Genomic DNA, 24,780 nt, shown 5'->3' with positions numbered 1-24,780 from the left:
AAACGGGGTTTGTGCCATAAATCGGACAAACCGTTTGAGGTATTCACCATTGATACAAACCCAAAACAAGCAAATATCCCTCTTCCCCCCCCCAACATGACTGTGAACACAACCATCTGAAATGCAAAAAGGGTGAGGTCAGGGTGTGACTTCCTCAACCAGGAATGCAGTAATGTGTGTTCTGCGCTCTCCGCATAGTATCGCACTGTTTGTAACATTACGCAACACAATTTGACTCAGATCATCACATTTGGAGAGTAGAAGTCGTATCGGACTGATAAGGAAGGAGTCCTGTGTTGTCCGTAGACTTAGTCCTTCTGCGCAACTTTGGACACGTCTCTTGGACTTTTATCCCGACGGGTCTTTTGGACTGAAGAAGACATGTTGGTCATTCATCACTGATGGACATGTGGAAGACATGAATTTGGAGTACGGGCAACTCACCTCGTCTGACGGCACCCGGCACAGTATGACAGTACAAAGGTAAGTACTGGATCTGGCATTCAAAAAGTCATTTATGTAACGTTGCACTTAAAGGGGAACATTACCACCAGACCTATGTAAGCGTCAATGCGGCGTGGCATGGAGTCGATGAGTTTCTGGCACTGCTCAGGTGTTATGAGAGCCCAGGTTGCTCTGATAGTGGCCTTCAACTCTTCTGCGTTTTTGGGTCTGGCATTCTGCATCTTCCTTTTCACAATACCCCACAGATTTTCTATGGGGCTAAGGTCAGGGGAGTTGGCGGGCCAATTTAGAACAGAAATACCATGGTCCGTAAACCAGGCACGGGTAGATTTTGCGCTGTGTGCAGGCGCCAAGTCCTGTTGGAACTTGAAATCTCCATCTCCATAGAGCAGGTCAGCAGCAGGAAGCATGAAGTGCTCTAAAACTTGCTGGTAGACGGCTGCGTTGACCCTGGATCTCAGGAAACAGAGTGGACCGACACCAGCAGATGACATGGCACCCCAAACCATCACCCAACCATGCAAATTTTGCATTTCCTTTGGAAATCGAGGTCCCAGAGTCTGGAGGAAGACAGGAGAGGCACAGGATCCACGTTGCCTGAAGTCTAGTGTAAAGTTTCCACCATCAGTGATGGTTTGGGGTGCCATGTCATCTGCTGGTGTCGGTCCACTCTGTTTCCTGAGATCCAGGGTCAACGCAGCCGTCTACCAGCAAGTTTTAGAGCACTTCATACTTCCTGCTGCTGACCTGCTCTATGGAGATGGAGATTTCAAGTTCCAACAGGACTTGGCGCCTGCACACAGCGCAAAATCTACCCGTGCCTGGTTTACGGACCATGGTATTTCTGTTCTAAATTGGCCCGCCAACTCCCCTGACCTTAGCCCCATACAAAATCTGTGGGGTATTGTGAAAAGGAAGATGCAGAATGCCAGACCCAAAAACGCAGAAGAGTTGAAGGCCACTATCAGAGCAACCTGGGCTCTCATAACACCTGAGCAGTGCCAGAAACTCATCGACTCCATGCCACGCCGCATTAACGCAGTAATTGAGGCAAAAGGAGCTCCAACCAAGTATTGAGTATTGTACATGCTCATATTTTTCATTTTCATACTTTTCAGTTGGCCAACATTTCTTTTTTTGTATTAGCCTTAAGTAATATTCTAATTTTGTGACACACGGAATTTTGGATTTTCATTTGTTGCCACTTCAAATCATCAAAATTAAATGAAATAAACATTTGAATGCATCAGTCTGTGTGCAATGAATAAATATAATGTACAAGTTACACCTTTTGAATGCAATTACTGAAATAAATCAAGTTTTTCAAAATATTCTAATTTACTGGCTTTTACCTGTATACCTTGATGTTGCAGAAAAAAGACCATATATTTTTTTAACCGATTTCCGTACTCTAAATGGGTGAATTTTGGCGAATTAAACGCCTTTCTAGTATTCGCTCTCGGAGTCAAACCAGCTCTGTTATTTTCCGTTTTTTTTCGACTGTTTTCCGTACCTTGGAGACATCATGCCTCGTCGGTGTGTTGTCGGAGGGTGTAACAACACCAACAGGGACGGATTCAAGTTGCACCAGTGGCCCAAAGATGCCAAAGTGGCAAGAAATTGGACGTTTGTTCCGCACACTTTACCGACCAAAGCTATGCTACGACAGAGATGGCAAGAATGTGTGGATATCCTGCGACACTCAAAGCAGATGCATTTCCAACCATAAAGTCAAAGAAATCTGCCGCCAGACCCCCATTGAATCTGCCGGAGTGTGTGAGCAATTCAGGGACAAAGGACCTCGGTAGCACGGCAAGCAATTGGCGGCAGTTTGTTCCCGCAGACGAGCGAGCTAAACCCCCCTATCGACCCTAGCTTCCCTGGCCTGCTGACATCAACTCCAAAACTGGACAGATCAGCTTTCAGGAAAAGAGCGCGGATGAGGGTATGTCTACAGAATTTATTAATTGATGAAAACTGGGCCGTCTGCACTCTCAAAGTGCATGTTGTTGCCAAATGTATTTCATATGCTGTAAACCTAGTTCATAGTTGTTAGTTTCCTTTAATGCCAAACAAACACATACCAATCGTTGGTTAGAAGGCGATCGCGGAATTCGTCCTCGCTTTCTCTCGTGTCGTTTTCGTGGGTTTCGCTTGCATACGGTTCAAACCGATATGGCTCAATAGCTTCAGTTTCTTCTTCAATTTGGTTTTCGCTACCTGCCTCCACACTACAACCATCCGTTTCAATACATGCGTAATCTGTTGAATCGCTTAAGCCGCTGAAATCCGAGTCTGAATCCGAGCTAATGCCGCTATAGCTTGCTGTTCTATGCGCCATGTTTGTTTGTGTTGGCTTCACTATGTGACGTCACAGGAAAATGGACGGGTGTATATAGGGCTGCAGCTAACGATTATTTTTCTATCGATTAATCTATAGATTATTTTTTTCGATTAATCGGTTAATCTATAGATTATTTTTTTCGATTAATCTATAGATTATTTTTCCTTTTACCGATTTTTTTTTTTATTTAAAATGAAGAGGAAAAAATAAATGTAGGCCAGTTTTTTCAAAAGGCATGGCTTTTATTTACAAAAAAAAAAGTATGGCCACTCAGTCAACATTGACAACAACATGACAAAATATTCTGTAACAATGTAAACATTTAAAACTTTTAACATTTAACAAAATTAAAAGTAGCTTATTTGCTTTTTAATGTGCAAATATAAAAGTAAACATCCAGTGCAAATCTTAATATTCTGGAATAGTATAAGCATTTAAAAAGTAAAAGTATTGCTTTAAAATGTGCAAAAATAAAGATAAACATCCAATACAAAAAAGTGCAAAACGGAAATATTCTGTAACAAGTGTAAACATTTCAACAAAAGTAAAAGTATTGCTTATTTGCTAAAATGTGCAAAAATAAAGCTAAACATCCAATACAAAAAAGTGTACAGTGTAAACATTTCAACAAAAGTAAAAGTATTGCTTATTTTGCTTAATAACACAACAATGATAGTATGATTAAAGTGAAAGTTAATTGTTGGTTTGTACATAGTATATGTAACTGTTAATGTTGTAAAAGGTATTTGCACAACTAATTAACGTTAGCGTTTGTGACACGTCTTGTGCCGTGGGGTTCTTTCAGGACCGACAGACTGAACGCCAGACGGCTTTGCCAGGTTTACAATCTTTTCATTTTACACAAAGTCTTTTCTCTTCCAACTGCGCGGATCGCGCACCTGGGCACGATTGCGGCGTCGCTCCCGGCGCGCCCCGCCTCGCCGCTCGCTCGCCGCCGCCGCCTCTCCACAGCGTTAAAGAGGAGCGCGTCTTTGTAAACACTGAACAGGCACGCCAAACGCGCCTCTCAGAGCGAAACGGTGCTTTAGTTTATGAATTTACAACGCAGATACAAATGACACATTCATGTTTTTGTGTAATGATGACAATGTATACTCACGCGGACGATTGACTTGTTGATGGTGATGGCAAGAACGCTGTCGGGGGTTTTCTTTTCAAATGTTCGTTCATAGCCGTTGTGCTGCTATGATAGGCCATTTCCGCTCGACACAGTGTGCATACAACAACATTATTAGGCCGTTTATTGAAATACTCCCACACTTTTGACGACTTTTGGCGTGCTTTTTTCCCCTCGCTCGCATCGTCTTCTTTGCGCTCCGCCATGACAGTAAAGTAGAGTGACGTAAATATGCGACGCGCCGACGCACAAAAACGGCGTCGACGTATTTACGTAACCGATGACGTCGACTACGTCGACGCGTCGTTTCAGCCTTAGGTGTATATAACGATGGTTAAAATCAGGCACTTTGAAGCTTTTTTTTAGGGATATTGCGTGATGGGTAAAATTTTGAAAAAAACTTCGAAAAATAAAATAATCCACTGGGAACTGATTTTTAATGGTTTTAACCCTTCTGAAATTGTGATAATGTTCCCCTTTTAAATGGGACAATGAAAAAGGAGGATTAGCTCCAAATTCTTCAGGACAAGCTAAAATCATCAGTTGGGTCTTGGGCGCAGTTGGGTGTTCCAACAGGACAATGACCCCCAAACACACCTCAAAAGTGGTAAAGGAATGGCTAAATCAGGCTGGAATGAAGGTTTTAGAATGGCCTTCCCAAAGTCCTGACTTAAACGTGTGGACAATGCTGAAGAAATAAGTCCATGTCAGAAAAGCAACACATTTAGCTGAACTGCAGCAATTTTGTCAAGAGGAGTGGTCAAAAATTCAAGCAGAAGCTTGGCTTTTTTTTTTTTTACAAATCTGAAATGGTAAATAAAAAGCTAACGATTGAGTCAAAAGATCAAGGGTCCTCCAAATCCTCCAAATATGAGTGATATTGTTATTATTAGCGCTAACGCAGACGGCCCATTTTAGCGGCACATTGATAGCAGTGAGCTAATGCTAGCTTACGCTGCTATTGTTGAAACTTGCTCAGAGTAAATTCTAGATTATAATTCATGCATCTCACCTGCTAGTAGACACATGTCGCCATGGACCGAGAGACAGGTTTACTTTGGCATCACCCGAGATGGTGAGGAAAAACCCCACAAAAAGACGGCGAGTGGCGGCTACTTTTATTTTTAACCCTTCGTGAGGATTGCGATTGAATCTTCATCCGAGCCCCACTATGTGAGCGTGCCGTCGGTCGACATCCCAGCGAGAGTGGAAATTGTACAGTAAATGTTTGTTTTATTATGGTTAGCTTGTATGTTTAGCACCTAGCAATGCTGCAAACGCTGTAGTGTCACAATAAAGCTGCATCCGTTTAGCACTCGGCTTCTAAAACGTATTGCTCATCCTCTTTGTATTCAGGCTCAAAATTATAAGGTTCTGGATCATAATGTTTTCCCAAAGTTGGGTGTTCCAACAGGACAATGACCCCAAACACACGTCAAAAGTGGTAAAAGAATGGCTAAATCAGGCTAGAATGAAGGTTTTAGAACGGCCTTCCCAAAGTCCTGACTTAAACGTGTGGACAATGCTGAAGAAACAAGTCCATGTCAGAAAACCAACACATTTAGCTAAACGGAACCAATTTTGTCAAGAGGAGTGGTCAACAATTCAAGCAGAAGCTTGTCAGAAGCTTGGCTTTTTTTTTTTTTACAAATCTGAAATGGTAAATAAATAGCTAACGATTGAGTCAAAAGATCGAGGGTCCTCCAAATCCTCCAAATATGAGTGATATTGTTATTATTAGCGCTAACGCAGACGGCCCATTTTAGCGGCACGTCGATAGCAGTGAGCTAATGCTAGCTTACGCTGCTGTTGTTGAAACTTGCTAAGAGTAAATTCTAGATTATAATTCACGCTTCTCACCTGCTAGTAGACACATGTCGCCATGGACCGAGAGACAGGTTTACTTTGGCATCACCCGAGATGGTGAGGAAAAACCCCACAAAAAGACGGCGAGTGGCGGCTACTTTTATTTTTAACCCTTCGTGAGGATTGCGATTGAATCTTCATCCGAGCCCCACTATGTGAGCGTGCCGTCGGTCGACCTCCCGGCGAGAGTGGAAATTGTACAGTAAATGTTTGTTTTATTATGGTTAGCTTGTATGTTTAGCACCTAGCAATGCTGCGAACGCTATAGCGTCACAATAAAGCTGCATCCGTTTATCGCTCGGCTTGTAAAACGTATTGCTCATCCTCTTTGTGTTCAGGCTCAAAAATATAAGGTTCTGGATCATAATGTTTTCCCAAAGTTGGGTGTTCCAACAGGACAATGACCCCAAACACACGTCAAAAGTGGTAAAAGAATGTCTAAATCAGGCTAGAATGAAGGTTTTAGAACGGCCTTCCCAAAGTCCTGACTTAAACGTGTGGACAATGCTGAAGAAACAAGTCCATGTCAGAAAACCAACACATTTAGCTAAACGGAACCAATTTTGTCAAGCGGAGTGGTCAACAATTCAAGCAGAAGCTTGTCAGAAGCTTGGCTTTTTTTTTTTTTACAAATCTGAAATGGTAAATAAGTAGCTAACAATTGAGTCAAAAGATCGAGGGTCCTCCAAATCCTCCAAATATGAGTGATATTGTTATTATTAGCGCTAACGCAGACGGCCCATTTTAGCGGCACATTGATAGCAGTGAGCTAATGCTAGCTTACGCTGCTATTGTTGAAACTTGCTAAGAGTAAATTCTAGATTATAATTCACGCTTCTCACCTGCTAGTAGACACATGTCGCCATGGACCGAGAGACAGGTTTACTTTGGCATCACCCGAGATGGTGAGGAAAAACCCCACAAAAAGACGGCGAGTGGCGGCTACTTTTATTTTTAACCCTTCGTGAGGATTGCGATTGAATCTTCATCCAGGCCCCACTATGTGAGCGTGCCGTCGGTCGACATCCCGGCGAGAGTGGAAATTGTACAGTAAATGTTTGTTTTATTATGGTTAGCTTGTATGTTTAGCACATAGCAATGCTACAAACGCTGTAGCGTCACAATAAAGCTGTATCCGTTTATCGCTCGGCTTCTAAAACGTATTGCTCATCCTCTTTGTGTTCAGGCTCAAAAATTCTGGATCATAATAATGAAGGTTTTAGAATGGCTTTCTCAAAGTAAAGTCAAGACAGCCATGACATGATGTTCTTTACACGTCTATGTACACTTTTGATCGCGACTGTATATTGTTGCGTTTTGGACCAGTTGTTCCTCCCAGGGAATTCAAGTCACAAGTCGCTCCCAAATTCTTTCCGACACTTAAAGCTGAGTTGAAAAAAACCCCACCAGAGACAGAATAGGTATTTTGTAATATATTGGCAAAGCTTTGCAGATATATATTTTTTGAGACCAGTCAAGCATAGAACATTCTATCGCCCCGCCAAAATGGTCTCTCTTTTCGACCCAAAACCCCCTCTACTCTTAAGTCCCTCTTCCCCCCCCTGGCAGTCATGTCTCCCTAGCCAAAACAAATGCTTATTATCGCCCTCTCTAACATTCCTCAGCCTCAAGGTTAACACACACAGTTTACTTGGAGACAGAGCAGCAAGAGAAGAAATGGAAAACACGAGTTGTTTTCAAATATGACTATGAAATAAAAGAAGTACAACTAAAATTCGGATATATGTAAATATCTGCCTCCGACAATATATATATATATTATATATGTATATGTATAATGTTTATATATATATACAGAGTGCAGTTATATAGGCAGAGTCATACAACCTTTATTCCCAGAATAAAGTTGATCACATGTATATTTGCTATAGTATGTTCAGTTAATGACAGGCCATAAACACGTTCACTCCACGTGAGATGTGGTTTTTGCGGTTTGAGGCTGGTGCCAGTTTTCATGTCCTTGGGATCCAAGGTGAGGCCGCTGGTTCAGATGCTAAAGCAGCGACTGGGTTCCCCCACAAATTAAAAAATTAATTTAATTTTTTATTTTTTTTTTTAATTAATTTTTTTTTTAAATAAATTATTAAAAAATTAAAAATTACAAATTTTTAGGGTTAGGGTTGGGTTAGGGTTAGAGTTAAGGTTAGGGTTAGAGTTAAGGTTAGGGTTAGGGTTAGGGTTAGGGCTAGGGTTAGGGTTAAGGTTAGAGTTAGGGTTAGGGTTAGGGCTAGGGTTAGATTTAAGGTTAGGGTTAGGTTAGGGTTAGGGTTAGGGTTAGAGTTAAGGGTTAGGGTTAGGGTTAGGTAAAACAAACCTAACCCCTTGTTTTAGGGTTAGGTTTTTTTACCCTAACCCTAATCTTAACCCTAACCCTAATTTTAACCCTAAAATTAAAATTAATTTTAGGGTTAGGGTTAGGGTTAGGGTTAAGGTTAGGGTTAGGGTTTTTTTTACCCTAACCCTAATCTTAACCCTAACCCTAATTTTAACCCTAAAATTAAAATTAATTTTAGGGTTAGGGTTAGGGTTAAGGTTAGGGTTAGGTTTTTTTTTACCCTAACCCTAATCTTAACCCTAACCTTAACCCTAACCCTAAAATTAATTTTAATTTTAGGGTTAAAATTAGGGTTAGGGTTAGGGTTAAGATTAGGGTTAGGGTTAGGGATAGGGTTAGGGTTAGGGTTAGAGTTAAGGTTAGGGTTAGGTTTAGGGTTAGGGTTAAGATTAGGGTTAGGGTTAAGGTTAGGGTTAGGGTTAAGATTAGGGTTAGGGTTAGGGTTAGGGTTAGGATTAGGGTTAGGGTTAGGTTAGAGTTAGGGTTAGGGTTAGAGTTAAGGTTAGGGTTAGGGTTAAGGTTAGAGTTAAGGTTAGGGTTAGGGTTAGGGTTAAGGTTAGGGTTAGGGTTAGAGTTAAGGTTAGGGTTAGGTTTAGGGTTAGGGTTAAGATTAGGGTTAGGGTTAAGGTTAGGGTTAGGGTTAAGATTAGGGTTAGGGTTAGGGTTAAAAAAAAAGTTTAAAAAAAGTTTTAAAAAGTTAGAAAAAAGTTTTAAAAAAGTTTAAAAAAATTAAAAATATTTAAAAAAAAATTAAAAATATTTTAAAAAAATAAAATTGTTTTTAAAAAAATTAAAAAAAATTAAAAACATTTAAAATTTTTTTTTTTTTTTACAAAAATATATATATATTTTTAAAAAGTTAAAATTAGGGTTAGGGGTTGGGTTAGGGTTAGGGTTAGGGTTACCCTAACCCTAACCCTAACCCTAACCCATATTCAGTTGAATATGCTACAAAGACAACATATTTGATGTTCAAACTCAAACATTTTCTTTTTTGCAAATAATCATTAACTTTAGAATTTGATGCCAGCAACACGTGACAAAGAAGTTGGGAAAGGTGGCAATAAATACTGATAAAGTTGTTGGCTGTACTGCATCAACAAGCGACATCAGTGTGTAAAGGATATCACCACATAGGCTTAGGAACACTTCAGAAACCCACTGTCAGTAACTACAGTTGGTCGCTACATCTGTAAGTGCAAGTTAAAACTCTACTATGCAAGGCGGAAAACGTTTATCAACAACACCCAGAAACGCCGTCGGCTTCGCTGGGCCCGAGCTCATCTAAGATGGACTGATACAAAGTGGAAAAGTGTTCTGTGGTCTGACGAGTCCACATTTCAAATTGTTTTTTGGAAACTGTGGAAGTCGTGTCCTCCGGACCAAAGAGGAAAAGAACCATCCGGATTGTTATAGGCGCAAAGTGTAAAAGGCAGCATGTGTGATGGTATGGGGGTGTATTAGTGCCCAAGACATGGGTAACTTACACATCTGTGAAGGCACCATTAATGCTGAAAGGTACATACAGCTTTTGGAGCAACATATGTTGTCATCCAAGCAACGTTACCATGGATGCCCCTGCTTATTTCAGCAAGACAATGCCAAGCCACGTGTTACATCAACGTGGCTTCATAGTAAAAGAGTGCGGGTACTAGACTGGCCTGCCTGTAGTCCAGACCTGTCTCCCAATAATCACTTATTCTTCTCCTCTTTGATACTTTACATTAGTTTTGGATGATACCACACATTTAGGTATGGATGTGATACCAAGTAGTTACAGGATCATACATTGGTCATATTCAAAGTCCTCATGTGTCCAGGGACTTATTTCCCAAGTTTATAAACATAATATGAATTTTAAGATTTTTTGACGATAAAAAATATGGATGTAGTCATAGTAGTATCGACTAGATACACTTAATTAAAAAATAATTACATTTTTTTTTTTTTTTTAAATAAAATAAAAAAAATTAAAAATAAAATTAATTTTTTTTTTTTTAAATTTAAAAAAAAAATAAAAAAAATAAAAAAAAATTTAGGGTTAGGGTTAGGGTTAGAGTTAAAGTTAGGGTTAGGGTTAGGGTTAAGATTAGGGTTAGGGTTAGGGTTAGGGTTAAGGTTAGAGTTAGGGTTAGGTTTAGGGTTAGGGCTAGGGTTAGATTTAAGGTTAGGGTTAGGGTTAGGGTTAAGATTAGGGTTAGGGACAGTGTTAGGATTAGGGTTAGGGTTAGGGTTAGGTTAGGGTTAGGGTTAGAGTTAAGGTTAGGGTTAGGGTTAGGGTTAAGGTTAGGGTTAGGGTTAGGGTTAGAGTTAAGGTTAGGGTTAGGGTTAAGATTAGGGTTAGGGATAGGGTTAGGGTTAGGGTTAGAGTTAAGGTTAGGGTTAGGTTAAGGGTTAGGGTTAAGATTAGGGTTAGGGTTAAGGTTAGGGTTAGGGTTAGGGTTAAGATTAGGGTTAGGGTAATTTTTTTTTTTTAAAGTTAAAAAAAAGGGTTAGGGTTTAAAAAAAGTTTTTAAAAAAAGTTTAAAAAAAAGTTAAAAAAAAGTTTTAAAAAAAGTTTTAAAAAGTTTTAAAAAAAAGTTTTAAAAAAGTTTAAAAAAGTTTAAAAAAAGTTTAAAAAAAGGTAGAAAAAAGTTTAAAAAAAGTTTAAAAAAATAAAAATATTAAAAAAAAATTAAAAATATTTTAAAAAAATTAAATTGTTTAAAAAAAAAAAAAAAAAAAAGTATATATTTTTTTTAAATTTTTTTAAAAATTTAAAAACATTTAAAAACATTAAAAAAAATTAAATTTTTTTACAAAAATATATTATTTTTTTTAAAGTTAATTTTTTTAATTATTATTATTATTATAATTATTATTATTATAATAATAATAATAATAATTATTATTATTAAAATTATTATTTTTGTATTTATTATTATTATTATAATTTATTTTCTTTTTTTTTTGTTTTTGTTTCTTTTTTTTTTTGGTGGGGGGAGGGGAAAAAGTGTCTGTATTCTCAGTACCAGTATTATGATTTCCCTATCAAAATTAGGTCTGTAGTCCAGACCTGTCTCCCAATAATCACTTATTCTTCTCTTCTTTGATACTTGACATTAGTTTTGGATGATACCACACATTTAGGTATGGATGCGATACCAAGTAGTTAGAGGATCATACATTGGTCATATTCAAAGTCCTCATGTGTCTAGGGACTTATTTCCCAAGTTTATAAACATAATATGAATTTTAAGATTTTTTGACGATAAAAAATATGGATGTAGTCATAGTAGTATCGACTATATAATAATACACATAATTAAAAAATAATTTAAAATTAAAAAAAAAATAAAAAAAATAAAAAAAATTTTTTTTTTTTTTTTTTTTGTGATGAGTATGCCAAAAGTCCTTCAAGACGACTGCGGACCCTTTTCTGCTGCAGCCTTTATCCGCCATCCCAACCGTTGTGACGCTCCATAGGGTTAGCAGTCATCCTCCGCCTGTTCCACCGTTGAGGTCTTGGGTTGTTATTTCCCCATAACTGGGCCCACATGGATATGGGGGTGCCTTCTTCCGCCATCGCAGCCGTTGTGGTAGTTCTTGCATCTACCGTCTTCCGCCTGCTCCACCGTTGAGGTCTTCACCGTGTCCCTGGCTCGGGGGCAGTCAGGTACTAGGCCTTTGCCAAGGACCACCTGGGGTAACAGTAGTAAAGGGGTTAACCTCCTAGTGCCCCAAGAGATTCGATACAGTATACAAACGATTCGATACAGAGTACGTATGATTTGATTCTACGGTTAACATTGTTTGATGCAGCTATTAATCTTTTTTACACTACAAAAGAACAAAACTATTCCGACTTGTGCATACGCCCCTTAGGCCAAATAGTTTGGACCTGGGCAGTGGCACCAAGTGCTCCGACTCATCATCATCGGCGGTCACTCGAAGCGAGTATGACGATCCTCCTGGTCACCACACGATCCTTGACAGATCCGGGTCAGGGTCCAGTGGTATGGAGTCCAAGACGACTGGGGACCCTTTTCTGCTGCAGCCTTCATCCGCCATCCCAACCGTTGTGACGCTCCATAGGGTTAGCAGTCATTCTCCGCCTGTTCCACCGTTGAGGTCTTGGGTTGTTATTTCCCCATAACTGGGGCCACCGTTGAGGTCTTCACCGTGTCCCTGGCTAGGGGGGTGTCAGGTACTAGGCCTTTGCCAAGGACCACCTGGGGTAACAGTAGTAAAGGGGTTAACCTCCTAGTGCCCCAAGACCCCATAGAGGAGCCTCCACTGCCGGATGCACTTTAACGACATGCCCAGGACTGGCTCAGACTAGATCTGTTCGATCTAAGCCTGTGAGCATGAACTGATGAAGACTACTCCGACGAGTATGCCAAAAGTCCTCCAAGACGACTGCGGACCCTTTTCTGCTGCAGCCTTCATCCGCCATCCCAACCGTTGTGACGCTCCATAGGGTTAGCATTCATCCTCCGCCTGTTCCACCGTTGAGGTCTTGGGTTGTTATTTCCCCATAACTGGGCCCATATGGATGTGGGGGTGCCTTCTTCTGCCATCGCAGCCGTTGTGGTAGTTCTTAAATCTACCGTCTTCCGCCTGCTCCGCCGTTGAGGTCTTCACCGTATCCCTGGCTAGGGGGCAGTCAGATACTAGGCCTTTGCCAAGGGCCACCTGGGGTAACAGTAGTAAAGGGGTTAACCTCCTAGTGCCCCAAGACCCCATAGAGGAGCCTCCACTGCCGGATGCACTTTAACGTCATGCCCAGGACTGGCTCAGACTAGACCTGTTCGATCTAAGCCTGTGAGCATGAACTGATGAAGACTACTACTTTTTAGGGTTAGGGTTAGAGTTAAAGTTAGGGTTAGGGTTAGGGTTAAGATTAGGGTTAGGGTTAGGGTTAGGGTTAGGTTTAGGGTTAGGGCTAGGGTTAGATTTAAGGTTAGGGTTAGGGTTAGGGTTAGGGTTAAGATTAGGGTTAGGGTTAGGGTTAGGATTAGGGTTAGGGTTAGGTTAGGGTTAGAGTTAAGGTTAGGGTTAGGGTTAAGGTTAGGGTTAGGGTTAGGGTTAGAGTTAAGGTTAGGGTTAGGGTTAAGATTAGGGTTAGGGTTAGGGTTAGGGTTAAGATTAGGGTTAGGGTTAGGGATAGGGTTAGGGTTAGGGTTAGAGTTAAGGTTAGGGTTAGGTTTAGGGTTAGGTTTAGGGTTAGGGTTAAGATTAGGGTTAGGGTTAAGGTTAGGGTTAGTGTTAAGATTAGGGTTAGGGTAAAAAAAAATTTTTTAAAGTTTAAAAAAAAGTAAAAAAAAAGTTAAAAAAAAGTTAAAAAAAAAGTTAAAAAAAAGTTAAAAAAAAGTTAAAAAAAAGTTTTAAAAAAGTTTAAAAAAAGTTTTAAAAAAAGTTTTAAAAAGTTTAAAAAAAGTTTTAAAAAAGTTTAAAAAAATTAAAAATATTTAAAAAAAATTAAAAATATTTAAAAAAAAAAATTTGTTTTTAAAATAAAAATAAAATAAAATAAAAAATAAAATAAAAAAGTATATATTTTTTTAATAAATTTAAAATTTAAAAATTTTTAAAAAATTTAAATTTTTTTACAAAAATATATATATATTTTTTTAAGTTAATTTTTTTAATTATTATTATTATTATTATTATTATTATTATTATTAAAATTATTATTTTTGTATTTATTATTATTATTATAGTTTATTTTCTTTTTTTTTGTTTTTGTTTCTTTTTTTTTTGGTGGGGGGAGGGGGAAAAGTGTCTGTATTCTCAGTACCAGTATTATGATTTCCCTATCAAAATTAGGTCTGTAGTCCAGACCTGTCTCCCAATAATCACTTATTGTTCTCTTCTTTGATACTTGACATTAGTTTTGGATGATACCACACATTTAGGTATGGATCCGATACCAAGTAGTTACAGGATCATACATTGGTCATATTCAAAGTCCTCATGTGTCCAGGGACTTATTTCCCAAGTTTATAAACATAATATGAATTATAAGATTTTGTGACGATAAAAAATATGGATGTAATCATAGTAGTATCGACTAGCTACTCTCTTGTACTTGGTATCATTACAGTGGATGTCAGGTGTAGATCCACCCATGGCGTTTGTTTACATTGTGACGCCGGTGAGCTATTGTATCCTCCTACGGTGTGTAGTGAAGCATGTTTAGCTATTCCTCGTCCTCCAGTGATAATACTACTTGTAAGAAACTTACTTTATTTGTCGCCATGGAGGCCAGGATTAGTGATTCAGAAGTATCTAAAACACTGTTAAAGCTAGTTAGCCATGTTTCAGTGTTATAACTTCACCTTTATCTTTACTTTTTACACCAAAATGCGTCCATTCTCCCTTTTCTGTCTACACACTGTGTCTGCTTGTAAGTACTCTGTGTGTGTGCGCTGCCCAACATGCTCCTCTGCTCCTAAAACCAGCAATGTCACCACGTGACGACGCGCGGTCATGCCCGTTACTATACTAATACCGGTATACCGTACAACCCTAGTCCAAGGGCATAAGAATGAGTTTAACATTAATACTCTGTCGTATAGGAATTAACTAAAAACTTTAAAAACGTTCACAAAATGCTACGTCACATGAAGATGTTTTTGAAAGCAAAAACTTTCTGACATAGGAAAAAAAACACAAAATAAACTCCCTGGTGTTTACTTTGGCCAATGACGATAAAGTTAAAAAAAAAAAACACACAATAATAGCAACAAGTGATGCCTCTCACATCTAATACACAAACTCAATAATTTTGAACTCGGCTTGTTTTGAAACCTCTTCCCTGCAGGCAGCGGGTAGAAGAAGCGATGACCAGGACGGGTGCTGTCGGCCAGGATTTCCTTTGCTCTGCCGAGGCAGCGGGATTGAGCGTTGTCCTCTAAGGAGGGCTTGAGGACGGCCGATGATCTTCTCTGCTGTCCTGGTCACCCTCTCTCCACACGGAAAGTGAAGTGAGTGAAATGGATTTAAACGAAGCGACCGACTGCAGCAGTCCAGTGAAAAGTTTGTTAAGAGTGATGATAATGTTCCTGGTAAACTTGGTGTAGTGATGGAGTTTTATGCACAAGGCTGCTGCGGTTTTGAAAGTGCGTGGTTTGATATACAACGGAGCATGCTTTTTAAAAGTTAAAGTTAAGTTAAAGTAGCAATGATTGTCACACACACACTAGGTGTGGTGAAATTTGTCCTCTGCATTTGACCCATCCCCTTGTTCACCCCCTGGGAGGTGAGGGGAGCAGTGGGCAGCAGCGGTGGCCGCGCCCGGGAATCATTTTTTGGTTATTCAACCCCCAATTCCAACCCTTGATGCTGAGTGCCAAGCTGGGAGGTTTATAGTCTTCGGTATGACTCGGCCGGGGGCTTGAACTCACAACCTACCGATCTCAGGGCGGACACTCTAACCACGAGGCCACTGAGTAAATGGTAATATCATATAGTATCCATCCATCCATCCATCTTCTTAAGCAGGGAAGCCCAGACTTCCCTCTCCCCAGCCACTTCGTCCAGCTCTTCCTGTGGAACCCCGAGGCGTTCCCAAGCCAGCCGGGAGACATAGTCTTCCCAACGTGTCCTGGGTCTTCCCCGTGGCCTCCTACCGGTCGGACGTGCCCTAAACACCTCCCTAGGGAGGCGATCGGGTGGCATCCTGACCAGATGCCCGAACCACCTCATCTGGCTCCTCTCGATGTGGAGGAGCAGCGGCTTTACTTTGAGCTCCCCCCGGATGACAGAGCTTCTCACCCTATCTCTAAGGGAGAGACCCGCCACCCGGTGGAGGAAACTCATTTCGGCCGCTTGTACCCGTGATCTTGTCCTTTCGGTCATAACCCAAAGCTCATGACCATAGGTGAGGATGGGAACGTAGATCGACCGGTAAATTGAGAGCTTTGCCTTCCGGCTCAGCTCCTTCTTCACCACAACGGATCGATACAGCGTCCGCATTACTGAAGACGCCGCACCGATCCGCCTGTCGATCTCACGATCCACTCTTCCCTCACTCGTGAACAAGACTCCGAGGTACTTGAACTCCTCCACTATATAATATAATATAGAAAAATTATAAATTTTAAAAACAGAATGATTTGAAGAGATTCGATACTGTATACAAACGATTCGATACAGAGTACATATGATTTGGTTCTACGGTTAACATGGTTTGATGCAGCTATTAATCTTTTTTACACTACAAAAGAACAAAACTATTCCGACTTGTGCATACGCCCCTTAGGCCAAATAGTTTGGACCTGGGCAGTGGCACCAAGTGCTCCGACTCATCATCATCGGCGGTCACTCGAAGCGAGTATGACGATCCTCCTGGTCACCACATGATCCTTGACAGATCCGGTGGCATGGAGTCCAAGAGGACTGGGGACCCTTTTCTGCTGCAGCCTTCATCCGCCATCCCAGCCGTTGTGACGCTCCATAGGGTTAGCAGTCATCCTCCGCCTGTTCCACCGTTGAGGTCTTGGGTTGTTATTTCCCCATAACTGGGCCCATATGGATATGGGGGTGCCTTCTTCTGCCATCGCAGCCATTGTGGTAGTTCTTGCATCTACCGTCTTCCGCCTGCTCCACTGTTGAGGTCTTCACCGTGTCCCTGGCTCGGGGGCAGTCAGGTACCTTTGCCAAGGGCCACCTGGGGTGACTGTAGTAAAGGGGTTAACCTCCTAGTGCCCCAAGACCCCATATAGGAGCCTTCACTGCCGGATGCACTTTAACGTCATGCCCAGGACTGGCTCAAACTAGATCTGTTCGATCTAAGCCTGTGAGCATGAACTGATGAAGACTACTCCGATGAGTATCCCAAAAGTCCTCCAAGACGACTGCGGACCCTTTTCTGCTGCAGCCTTCATCCGCCATCCCAGCCGTTGTGACGCTCCATAGGGTTAGCAGTCATCCTCCGCCTGTTCCACCGTTGAGGTCTTGGGTTGTTATTTCCCCATATTTGGGCCCATATGGATGTGGGGGTGCCTTCTTCTGCCATCGCAGCCGTTGTGGTAGTTCTTACATCTACCGTCTTCCGCCTACTCCGCCGTTGAGGTCTTCACCGTGTCCCTGGCTCGGGGGCAGTCAGGTACTAGGCCTTTGCCAAGGGGTAACAGTAGTAAAGGGGTTAACCTCCGAGTGCCCCAAGACCCCATAGAGGAGCCTCCACTGCCGGATGCACTTTAACGTCCTGCCCAGGACTGGCTCAGACTAGATCTGTTCGATCTAAGCCTGTGAGCATGAACTGATGAAGACTACTCCGATGAGTATGCCAAAAGTCCTCCAAGACAACTGCGGACCCTTTTCTGCTGCAGCCTTCATCCGCCATCCCAACCGTTGTGACGCTCCATAGGGTTAGCAGTCATCCTCCGCCTGTTCCACCGTTGAGGTCTTGGGTTGTTATTTCCCCATAACTGGGCCCATATGGATGTGGGAGTGCCTTCTTCTGCCATCGCAGCCGTTGTGGTAGTTCTTACATCTACCGTCTTCCGCCTGCTCCACTGTTGAGGTCTTCACCGTGTCCCTGGCTAGGGGGCAGTCAGGTACTAGGCCTTTGCCAAGGGGTAACAGTAGTAAAGGGGTTAACCTCCTAGTGCCCCAAGACCCCATAGAGGAGCCTCCACTGCCGGATTCACTTTAACGTCCTGCCCAGGACTGGCTCAGACTAGATCTGTTCGATCTAAGCCTGTGAGCATGAACTGATGAAGACTACTCCGATGAGTATGCCAAAAGTCCTCCAAGACAAACTGAACAGTCCACTTGCAATCGCTGTATTGCCCTGAAAATAGCACCATAGCAGCAATTTCTGGGCCCTATACTACAACTTCCTGAATAGCCTCCCAGCAAGGGAAGGGCGATATGGCCTAAAACAGTGGTCACCAACCTTTTCCAGCCCAAGATCCCTGGTCTCAGCCAAAAACCAAGGCAAGATCTACTCCCGCGTCGACTACGTTTTACTTCTACCTTTTCTGCAATATAGAATCGCTATCTATAGATGACAGAAACTATTTTGTAGCGCATCTGAGGCTCGGCGGGGAGGTGGCGGTCCCTCTGTGGCGAAGCCACGTGTCTGGAATGTCCCAAACAGAAGAAAATGCATATTGAAAGACCATTTTTTATAGGCATCCATACATAAAGGATGGATGGATGGAAGTAGTAAAATCGTCGGTTCATATGGCGGGTTTTTCCCGTGTGATTAAAAGGGGATAAACAGAGAAGTCCTTCTTTGGCTGTCACCTTGTTTTATCATATATTACTGCCTTTGCACATGTCAATGTTTATATATGAATCAACACAAAATTCCTACTTTGGAGCAATGTTCACTAATATCATATTCATTTTTTTTTTGGTTTTCTAATATTTTCGCAATTGACCTGTATGGTCCCAAAGATCAACTGGTCGATCACTATCGATGGGTTGGCGACACCTGGCCTAAAATGTACATTATTAAAAATACCTGTATGCCAAAAGTCATGAGAACAGTTTCTATCACTCTGATGAACACAAAACAGTCACAGAGGTTCAGACCTGTTGCTGTGAAAGAACCCAGAACTAATCAGTCACTGTGAATTTACTACCTCATGTTCACTTCATCATCCCGTTGCTCTGTTCATCATTGCACTACTATCTTGCTAGCCTTTCTTGCTCTCACGGACCGCTTAGATCTATGAGATCAGCGGGTTTTTTTGCGCCCAGTCGGCCAGGGCACCACACGCTCATTGATTTCATCAACGTTACTCATCATTGATGCTTTAATTTAGTGACAATCACGGCAAAACAAACACGAAGCGAGCAAACGCGAGTGCTGACATTGGATCCATCCATACATCCATTTTCGTCCGCTTATCCGAGGTCGGGTCGCGAGGGCAGCAGCCTAAGCAGGGAAGCCCAGACTTCCCTTTCACCAGCCACTTCGTCCAGCTCCTCCCGAAGGATCCCGAGGCGTTCCCAGGCCAGTCGGGAGACATAGTCTTCCCAACGTGTCCTGGGTCTTCCCCGCGGTCGGACGTGCCCTAAACACCTCCCTAGGGAGGCGATCGGGTGGCATCCTGACCAGATGCTCGAACCAACTCATCTGGCTCCTCTCGATGTGGAAGAGCAGAGGCTTTACTTTGAGCTCCTCCCAGATGACAGAGCTTCTCACCCTATCTCTAAAAGAGAGCCCCGCCACCCGGTGAAGGAAACTCATTTCGGCCGCTTGTACCCGTGATCTTGTCCTTTCAGTCATAACCCCAAGATCATGACCATAGGTGAGGATGGGAACGTAGATTAAACGGTAGAGCCTCCTTTACCGCAATGGATCAATACAGTGTACGCATTACTGCAGACGCTGCACTGATCCGCCTGTCGATCTCAGGATCCACTCTTCCCTCGAGAACAAGACTCCGAGGTACTTGAACTCCTCCACATGGGGCAAGATCTCTTCCCCAACCCGTAGATTACACTCCATCCTTTTCCGAGCGAGAACCTTGGAGGTGCTGATTCTCATCACAGTCGCTGAGAACCGATCCAGTGAGAGCTGAAGATCCTGGTCAGATGAAGCCATCAGGACCACATCATCTGCAAAATGCAGAGACCTAATCCCGCAGCCACCAAACCGGATCCTCTCAACACCCTGACTGCACCTAAAAATTCGGTCCATAAAAGTTATGAACAGAATCCGGTGACTAAAGGCAGCCTTGGCGGAGTCCAACCCTCACTGGAAACGGGTCCGACTTACTGCCGGCAATGCGGACCAAGCTCTGACACTGATCATACAGGGAGCGGACCGCCACAATCAAACTGATATTGGATGATGTCATCAAATTTCGATGTCCTGATCGATGTTAGATTACATTTTTATTTTCTCTCGAATAGGAACACTATTCATGTGACTAGTTTTTAAACTCCCACAAATAAGGGTCAAAAGTCAAAACCTAATAAGCATCAATTCTGTTTCACTTTCAGCCAATAATTTTAATCAGACCAGACCTTGGCAGTGACCATGACTTCCCAGGGTCAGCATCGACACCGGCATATCCTTTCCACCTTATTTTCTTGCTGTTTCAAGAGTAGTGACCAACCGGAAATCACCCACTGCCAGGATACTACCAACACTACAGCTCTGGAGCCTAGCTTGCCAATGCCACCCCTTGAAGAGTTGGACTCCATGTTCACTGAGCTGGTGGTGAGTGCACACCCAGGTGTTGTGTGACGTACTTCATAACAATTTAACTTTCTTCTGAACTTTTTTTTTCCGCCTCCAAGGATGAATTGGACCTCACAGCGGAGCACAGGGCTCGCATGTTTGCTCTACCAGCAGAGAAAAAATGGAAGCTTTACTGGAGTAAGAAGATGGTAAGAAGCTACACATGTACAGTATCAACGTTGCAATATTCACAAACGTCGGGGGTTGCCAAATTATTTGTGGACACGTGTTTGTGTCGATCAGAATCAGAATAGTTTTATTGCCATTATTTGAGAACGGGTTCACAAACTAAGAATTTTTCTTGGTGCAATGGTGCAACATAAAACACATACAACACAGATTTGGTAATAACAAGAGCTGTGAGCTATCAGATCTTGTTATAGACTTAGAAGGAATTCAAAGGAGCTACTGTTAGGAGTTATTGTTCATGTGCCTGATGGCCGAGGGGAAAAACTGTTCATGTGGCGGGAGGTGTGGGTCTGGATGGACCGTAGTTTCCTGCCTGAGGGGAGAGGGGAGAATAGTTTGTGTCCAGGGTGAGAAGAGTCGGCTGTGATCCGACCCACATGCCTCCTGGTCCTGGAGGAGAACAGGTCCTGGAGGGGTGGGACCTTGCAGCCAATCACCTTCTCAGCAGCACGTACCATGCGCTGCAGTTGATGCTTATCCTGGACTGTGGCGCCGGGGAACCACACGGTGATCAGTGGGAGAATGACACTTGTCCGACACTTTTTGCATATTCAATCAGTTAAATAGAATTGCATCAACAAAAAGACATACCGTATTTTCCGCACCATAAGGCGCCCTGGGTTATAAGCCGCGCCTTCAATGAACGGCATATTTCAAAACTTTGTCCACCTATAAGCCGCCCCGTGTTATAAGCCGCATCTAACTGCGCTAAAGGAATGTCAAAAAAACAGTCAGATAGGTCAGTCAAACTTGAATAATATATTAAAAACCAGCGTGATGTGGGCGCGCATGGAGTCGTATATCAACATGGACGGAGCTGCGTGAAAAAAGCCACCCGGCCTCTTCGCGTAAACTTACCTTAACCACTCGCTCATCTTTTCTTCATCCATCCATCCCTTCGAGTTAGCTTTTATGATGACGCCGGCTGGAAAGGTCTCTTTTGGCAAGGTCTTCCTTTTGAATATCACCATGGGTGGAAGTTTCTGTCCATTAGCATGGCAAGCTAGAACCACAGTGAAGGATGACTTCTCATTCCCTGTGGTGCGAATATTCACCGTACGTGCTCCCGTTGTATCCACAGTGCGGTTCACAGGAATATCAAAAGTCAGTGGAACCTCGTCCATGTTGATAATGTTCTCTGGCCGGATCTTTTTTTCAGCTATCTTGTTTTTACAATATGCACGGAAAGTAGCCAGCTTTTCTTGAAAGTCTTTAGGCAGTTGCTGTGAAATAGTAGTCCGTGTGCGGATGGAGAGATTGCGTCTTTTCATGAACCGGAAACCTGTCGCTTAGTAGGAGCCATTTTGTGGTCTTTACAGATGTAAACACACAAAGGAAATGAAACGTAATATCCGCGCGCTTCTTCTTCTTCTACGCGGGCGGGTGGTTGCTTACAGTAGAAGAAGAAGCGCTTCCTGTTCTATGGGGGCGGGTGCTTACCTTGGCGGTTGCTTGCGTAGAAGAAGAAGCACTTCCTCTTCTACGGGGAAAAAAGATGGCGGCTGTTTACCGTTGTTGCGAGACCGAAACTTTATGAAAATGAATCTTAATATTAATCCATATATAAAGCGCACCGGGTTATAAGCCGCACTGTCAGCTTTTGAGTAAATTTGTGGTTTTTAGGTGCGGCTAATAGTGCGGAAAATACGGTACTTACATATGAGGTAAATTATACTGTGTACCATTTACTTATATGATTGTGAGCTTTTTATTTGGTCACAGAATCCTTTCGAGGAGTATTCTACTAAGGACATATGCCCTTAGATAACTTCAAAGGTTCACATGTCCATCAAAAGCTCTCTAGAGAGTGGTGGCTCTTTCCCCCATGACATCTGGAATCCAGGTTTGGATTTTAGGAGTGATAATAAAGCAACAATTAGCAACATCTGGTAGGAAGCCTTCACAGGTAGTAGAAGAGGATAGCGGTCGGAGGTCACCCGACTCAAACTGATCAGAGGAATATTGTCAGGGAAAGATTGACTGGCCAGACTGACCGGCCCCAAGGCTAGAACTACAAAGAGTAAGGGTCTTCGGGTAAAAGGTATTGTTGACAGTTGTTCAATAAGACATCGGAGGAGTAATCTTGTAATCAGGCCCACTCTTTCTCCTGGAGCTGCAGTTCCAGTCTGAGGCTCGCTGAAACAAATAAAGCTTTTTGTTCGACGATTCCTCGTTGGCGTCTTCTTGGCTCATCACTCATCACACGGCCATCAAATATACAACACAGACAATTGAATACACACGTCACCACACTTTTTGGATCATGTGGACACACGAGCACCTTCTTCTTCTTCTTCTTCTTGTTTTATGGCGGGGCACTCTACGTTAAAGTTGCATCCCTGCTGGCTTGGAGTGTGAACCAGAGTTCCCTCCGTTGTCCCTCCCTCACATACATGCATATATTCCTTTCCAATACTAAAGTCTATTCCATAAACCCGTCTCTTCGAGAAACTTTACAAAAATGTTGTGGTTGCTGCTTAGTACCCCTTTGAGAGTGTTCTGGGGCCTGTTTTATTTTTGTTGTATCAGTCTATCTGCGTTGGCCCTGTGATGAGGTGGCAACTTGTCCAGGGTGTACCCCGCCTTCCGCTCGTGTGCAGCTGAGATAGGCTCCAGCACCCTCGCAACCCCATAAGGGACAAGCGGTAGAAAATGGATAGTTGGATGATGCCACTTGGGAGGTTGATCAGTCGTGTCAAAAATGTTTCTTATCATTTCTATGCAGGTGATTTTCAACTGTTATGCTCCTTCAATGATTCAGAGTTTCACTTTATATCTGAGTTCTTGGAATGCGTGTCCTGTATCAAAAACCGGTTGTCCTCAAATTTCCTCCAGATAAATTTTAACAAAACGGAAACTTTGATAATTTCTCCCGATAAAAAGATCCCCCTGATCAAGAACTCCCTTGGTGCTCTGGGTGCATCTGTTAAAAGAAGCCTCAAAGACCTTGGGCTTGTGTTGGATCAGTCCAAGTCTTTGGAGGGTCTCTGTATTCAACTGACCAAAAACTGTTTTTATCACTTCAAAAATATTTCTAAAGTGAGAACTTTGCTGTCAAAATTGGATCTGGAAATGATCATTCACACGTTCATTTCATCTGGTATTGACTGTTGCAATACTCGTTTCACTCTTCTCAACAAGTCAACTCTAAAGAGTCTTCAGACGGTACAAAATGCAGCTGTCAGACTGTGGACCGGTGCACCCAGAACAGTCCATATCACCCCCCTTTGATCCAGTCTTCATTGGCTTCCAGTCAAATTCAGTTGAAGGTTTTAGTCCTGACTTTGCATGTGTTGCATGGTTGTCAGTACAGTACTGACTTGTTATTAAATGATAAATGATAAATGGGTTATACTTGTATAGCGCTTTTCTACCTTCAAGGTACTCAAAGCGCTTTGACAGTATTTCCACATTCACCCATTCACACACACATTCACACACTGATGGCGGGAGCTGCCATGCAAGGCGCTAACCAGCAGCCATCAGGAGCAAGGGTTGAAGTGTCTTGCCCAAGGACACAACGGACGTGATTAGGATGGTAGAAGGTGGGGATTGAACCCCAGTAACCAGCAACCCTCCGATTGCTGGCACGGCCACTCTACCAACTTCGTCACGCCCCTACTCTTCAGGGTGCAGCCTCCGGTCTTGGGGCCTATGTCTTCCATAGATCTTAAAAACCCATTTTAAAACCCGTGGAGACCTGGCATTCCAGGCTATATCTCCCAGACTCTGGAACCACTTTCAGCAGTCCCTCTGTGATCTTGACCGTGTTGACACTTTCAAGAAACATATGAAATCTTCTCTTTTTAGTAAAGATTTTAGTTAATGCATCTTTTAACTATCATTCTTAATAAATGATAGTGAAATGTTTTCCGGGTTGGGGAGGCGATCTTGCCCCAAGTGGAGGAGTTCAAGTACCTCGGAGTCTTGTAAGGTAGTAAGTCGGACACGTTTCCAGTGAGGAAAAGGCTGCCCTTTGTCACCGATTCTGTTCATAACTTTTATGGACAGAATTTCTAGGCGCAGTCAAGGCGTTGAGGGGATCTGGTTTGGTGGCTGCAGGATTAGGTCTCTGCTTTTTGCAGATGATGTGGTCCTGATGGCTTCATCTGGCCAGTATCTTCAGCTCTCACTGGATCGGTTCGCAGCTGAGTGTGAAGCGACTGGGATGAGAATCAGCACCTCCAAGTCCGAGTCCATGGTTCTCGCCCGGAAAAGGGTGGAGTGCCATC

The 24,780-nt window shown here is 42.6% G+C and overlaps 1 protein-coding gene across 1 annotated transcript in view; it reads left to right on the top strand.

The window, feature by feature from the left end:
- The first annotated feature begins 265 nt into the window (after positions 1–265).
- LOC133623652 (disheveled-associated activator of morphogenesis 1-like) overlaps positions 266–24,780 on the top strand; it is an 89,701-nt gene continuing 65,186 nt past the window's right edge. Inside the window, exons 1-4 of the mRNA XM_061986905.2 lie at positions 266–483; positions 14,975–15,137; positions 20,119–20,338; positions 20,419–20,508. Coding sequence (XP_061842889.1) covers positions 20,156–20,338; positions 20,419–20,508 — 273 coding nt within the window. The 5' untranslated portion in view covers positions 266–483; positions 14,975–15,137; positions 20,119–20,155. The remainder of the gene's footprint in view (positions 484–14,974; positions 15,138–20,118; positions 20,339–20,418; positions 20,509–24,780) is intronic.

Source organism: Nerophis lumbriciformis, linkage group LG26 (assembly GCF_033978685.3).
Source record: "Nerophis lumbriciformis linkage group LG26, RoL_Nlum_v2.1, whole genome shotgun sequence".
NCBI lineage: Eukaryota > Metazoa > Chordata > Actinopteri > Syngnathiformes > Syngnathidae > Nerophis > Nerophis lumbriciformis.
Note: the sequence above shows the minus strand (reverse complement) of the source record. Positions and strands in the feature narration are given on the sequence as shown.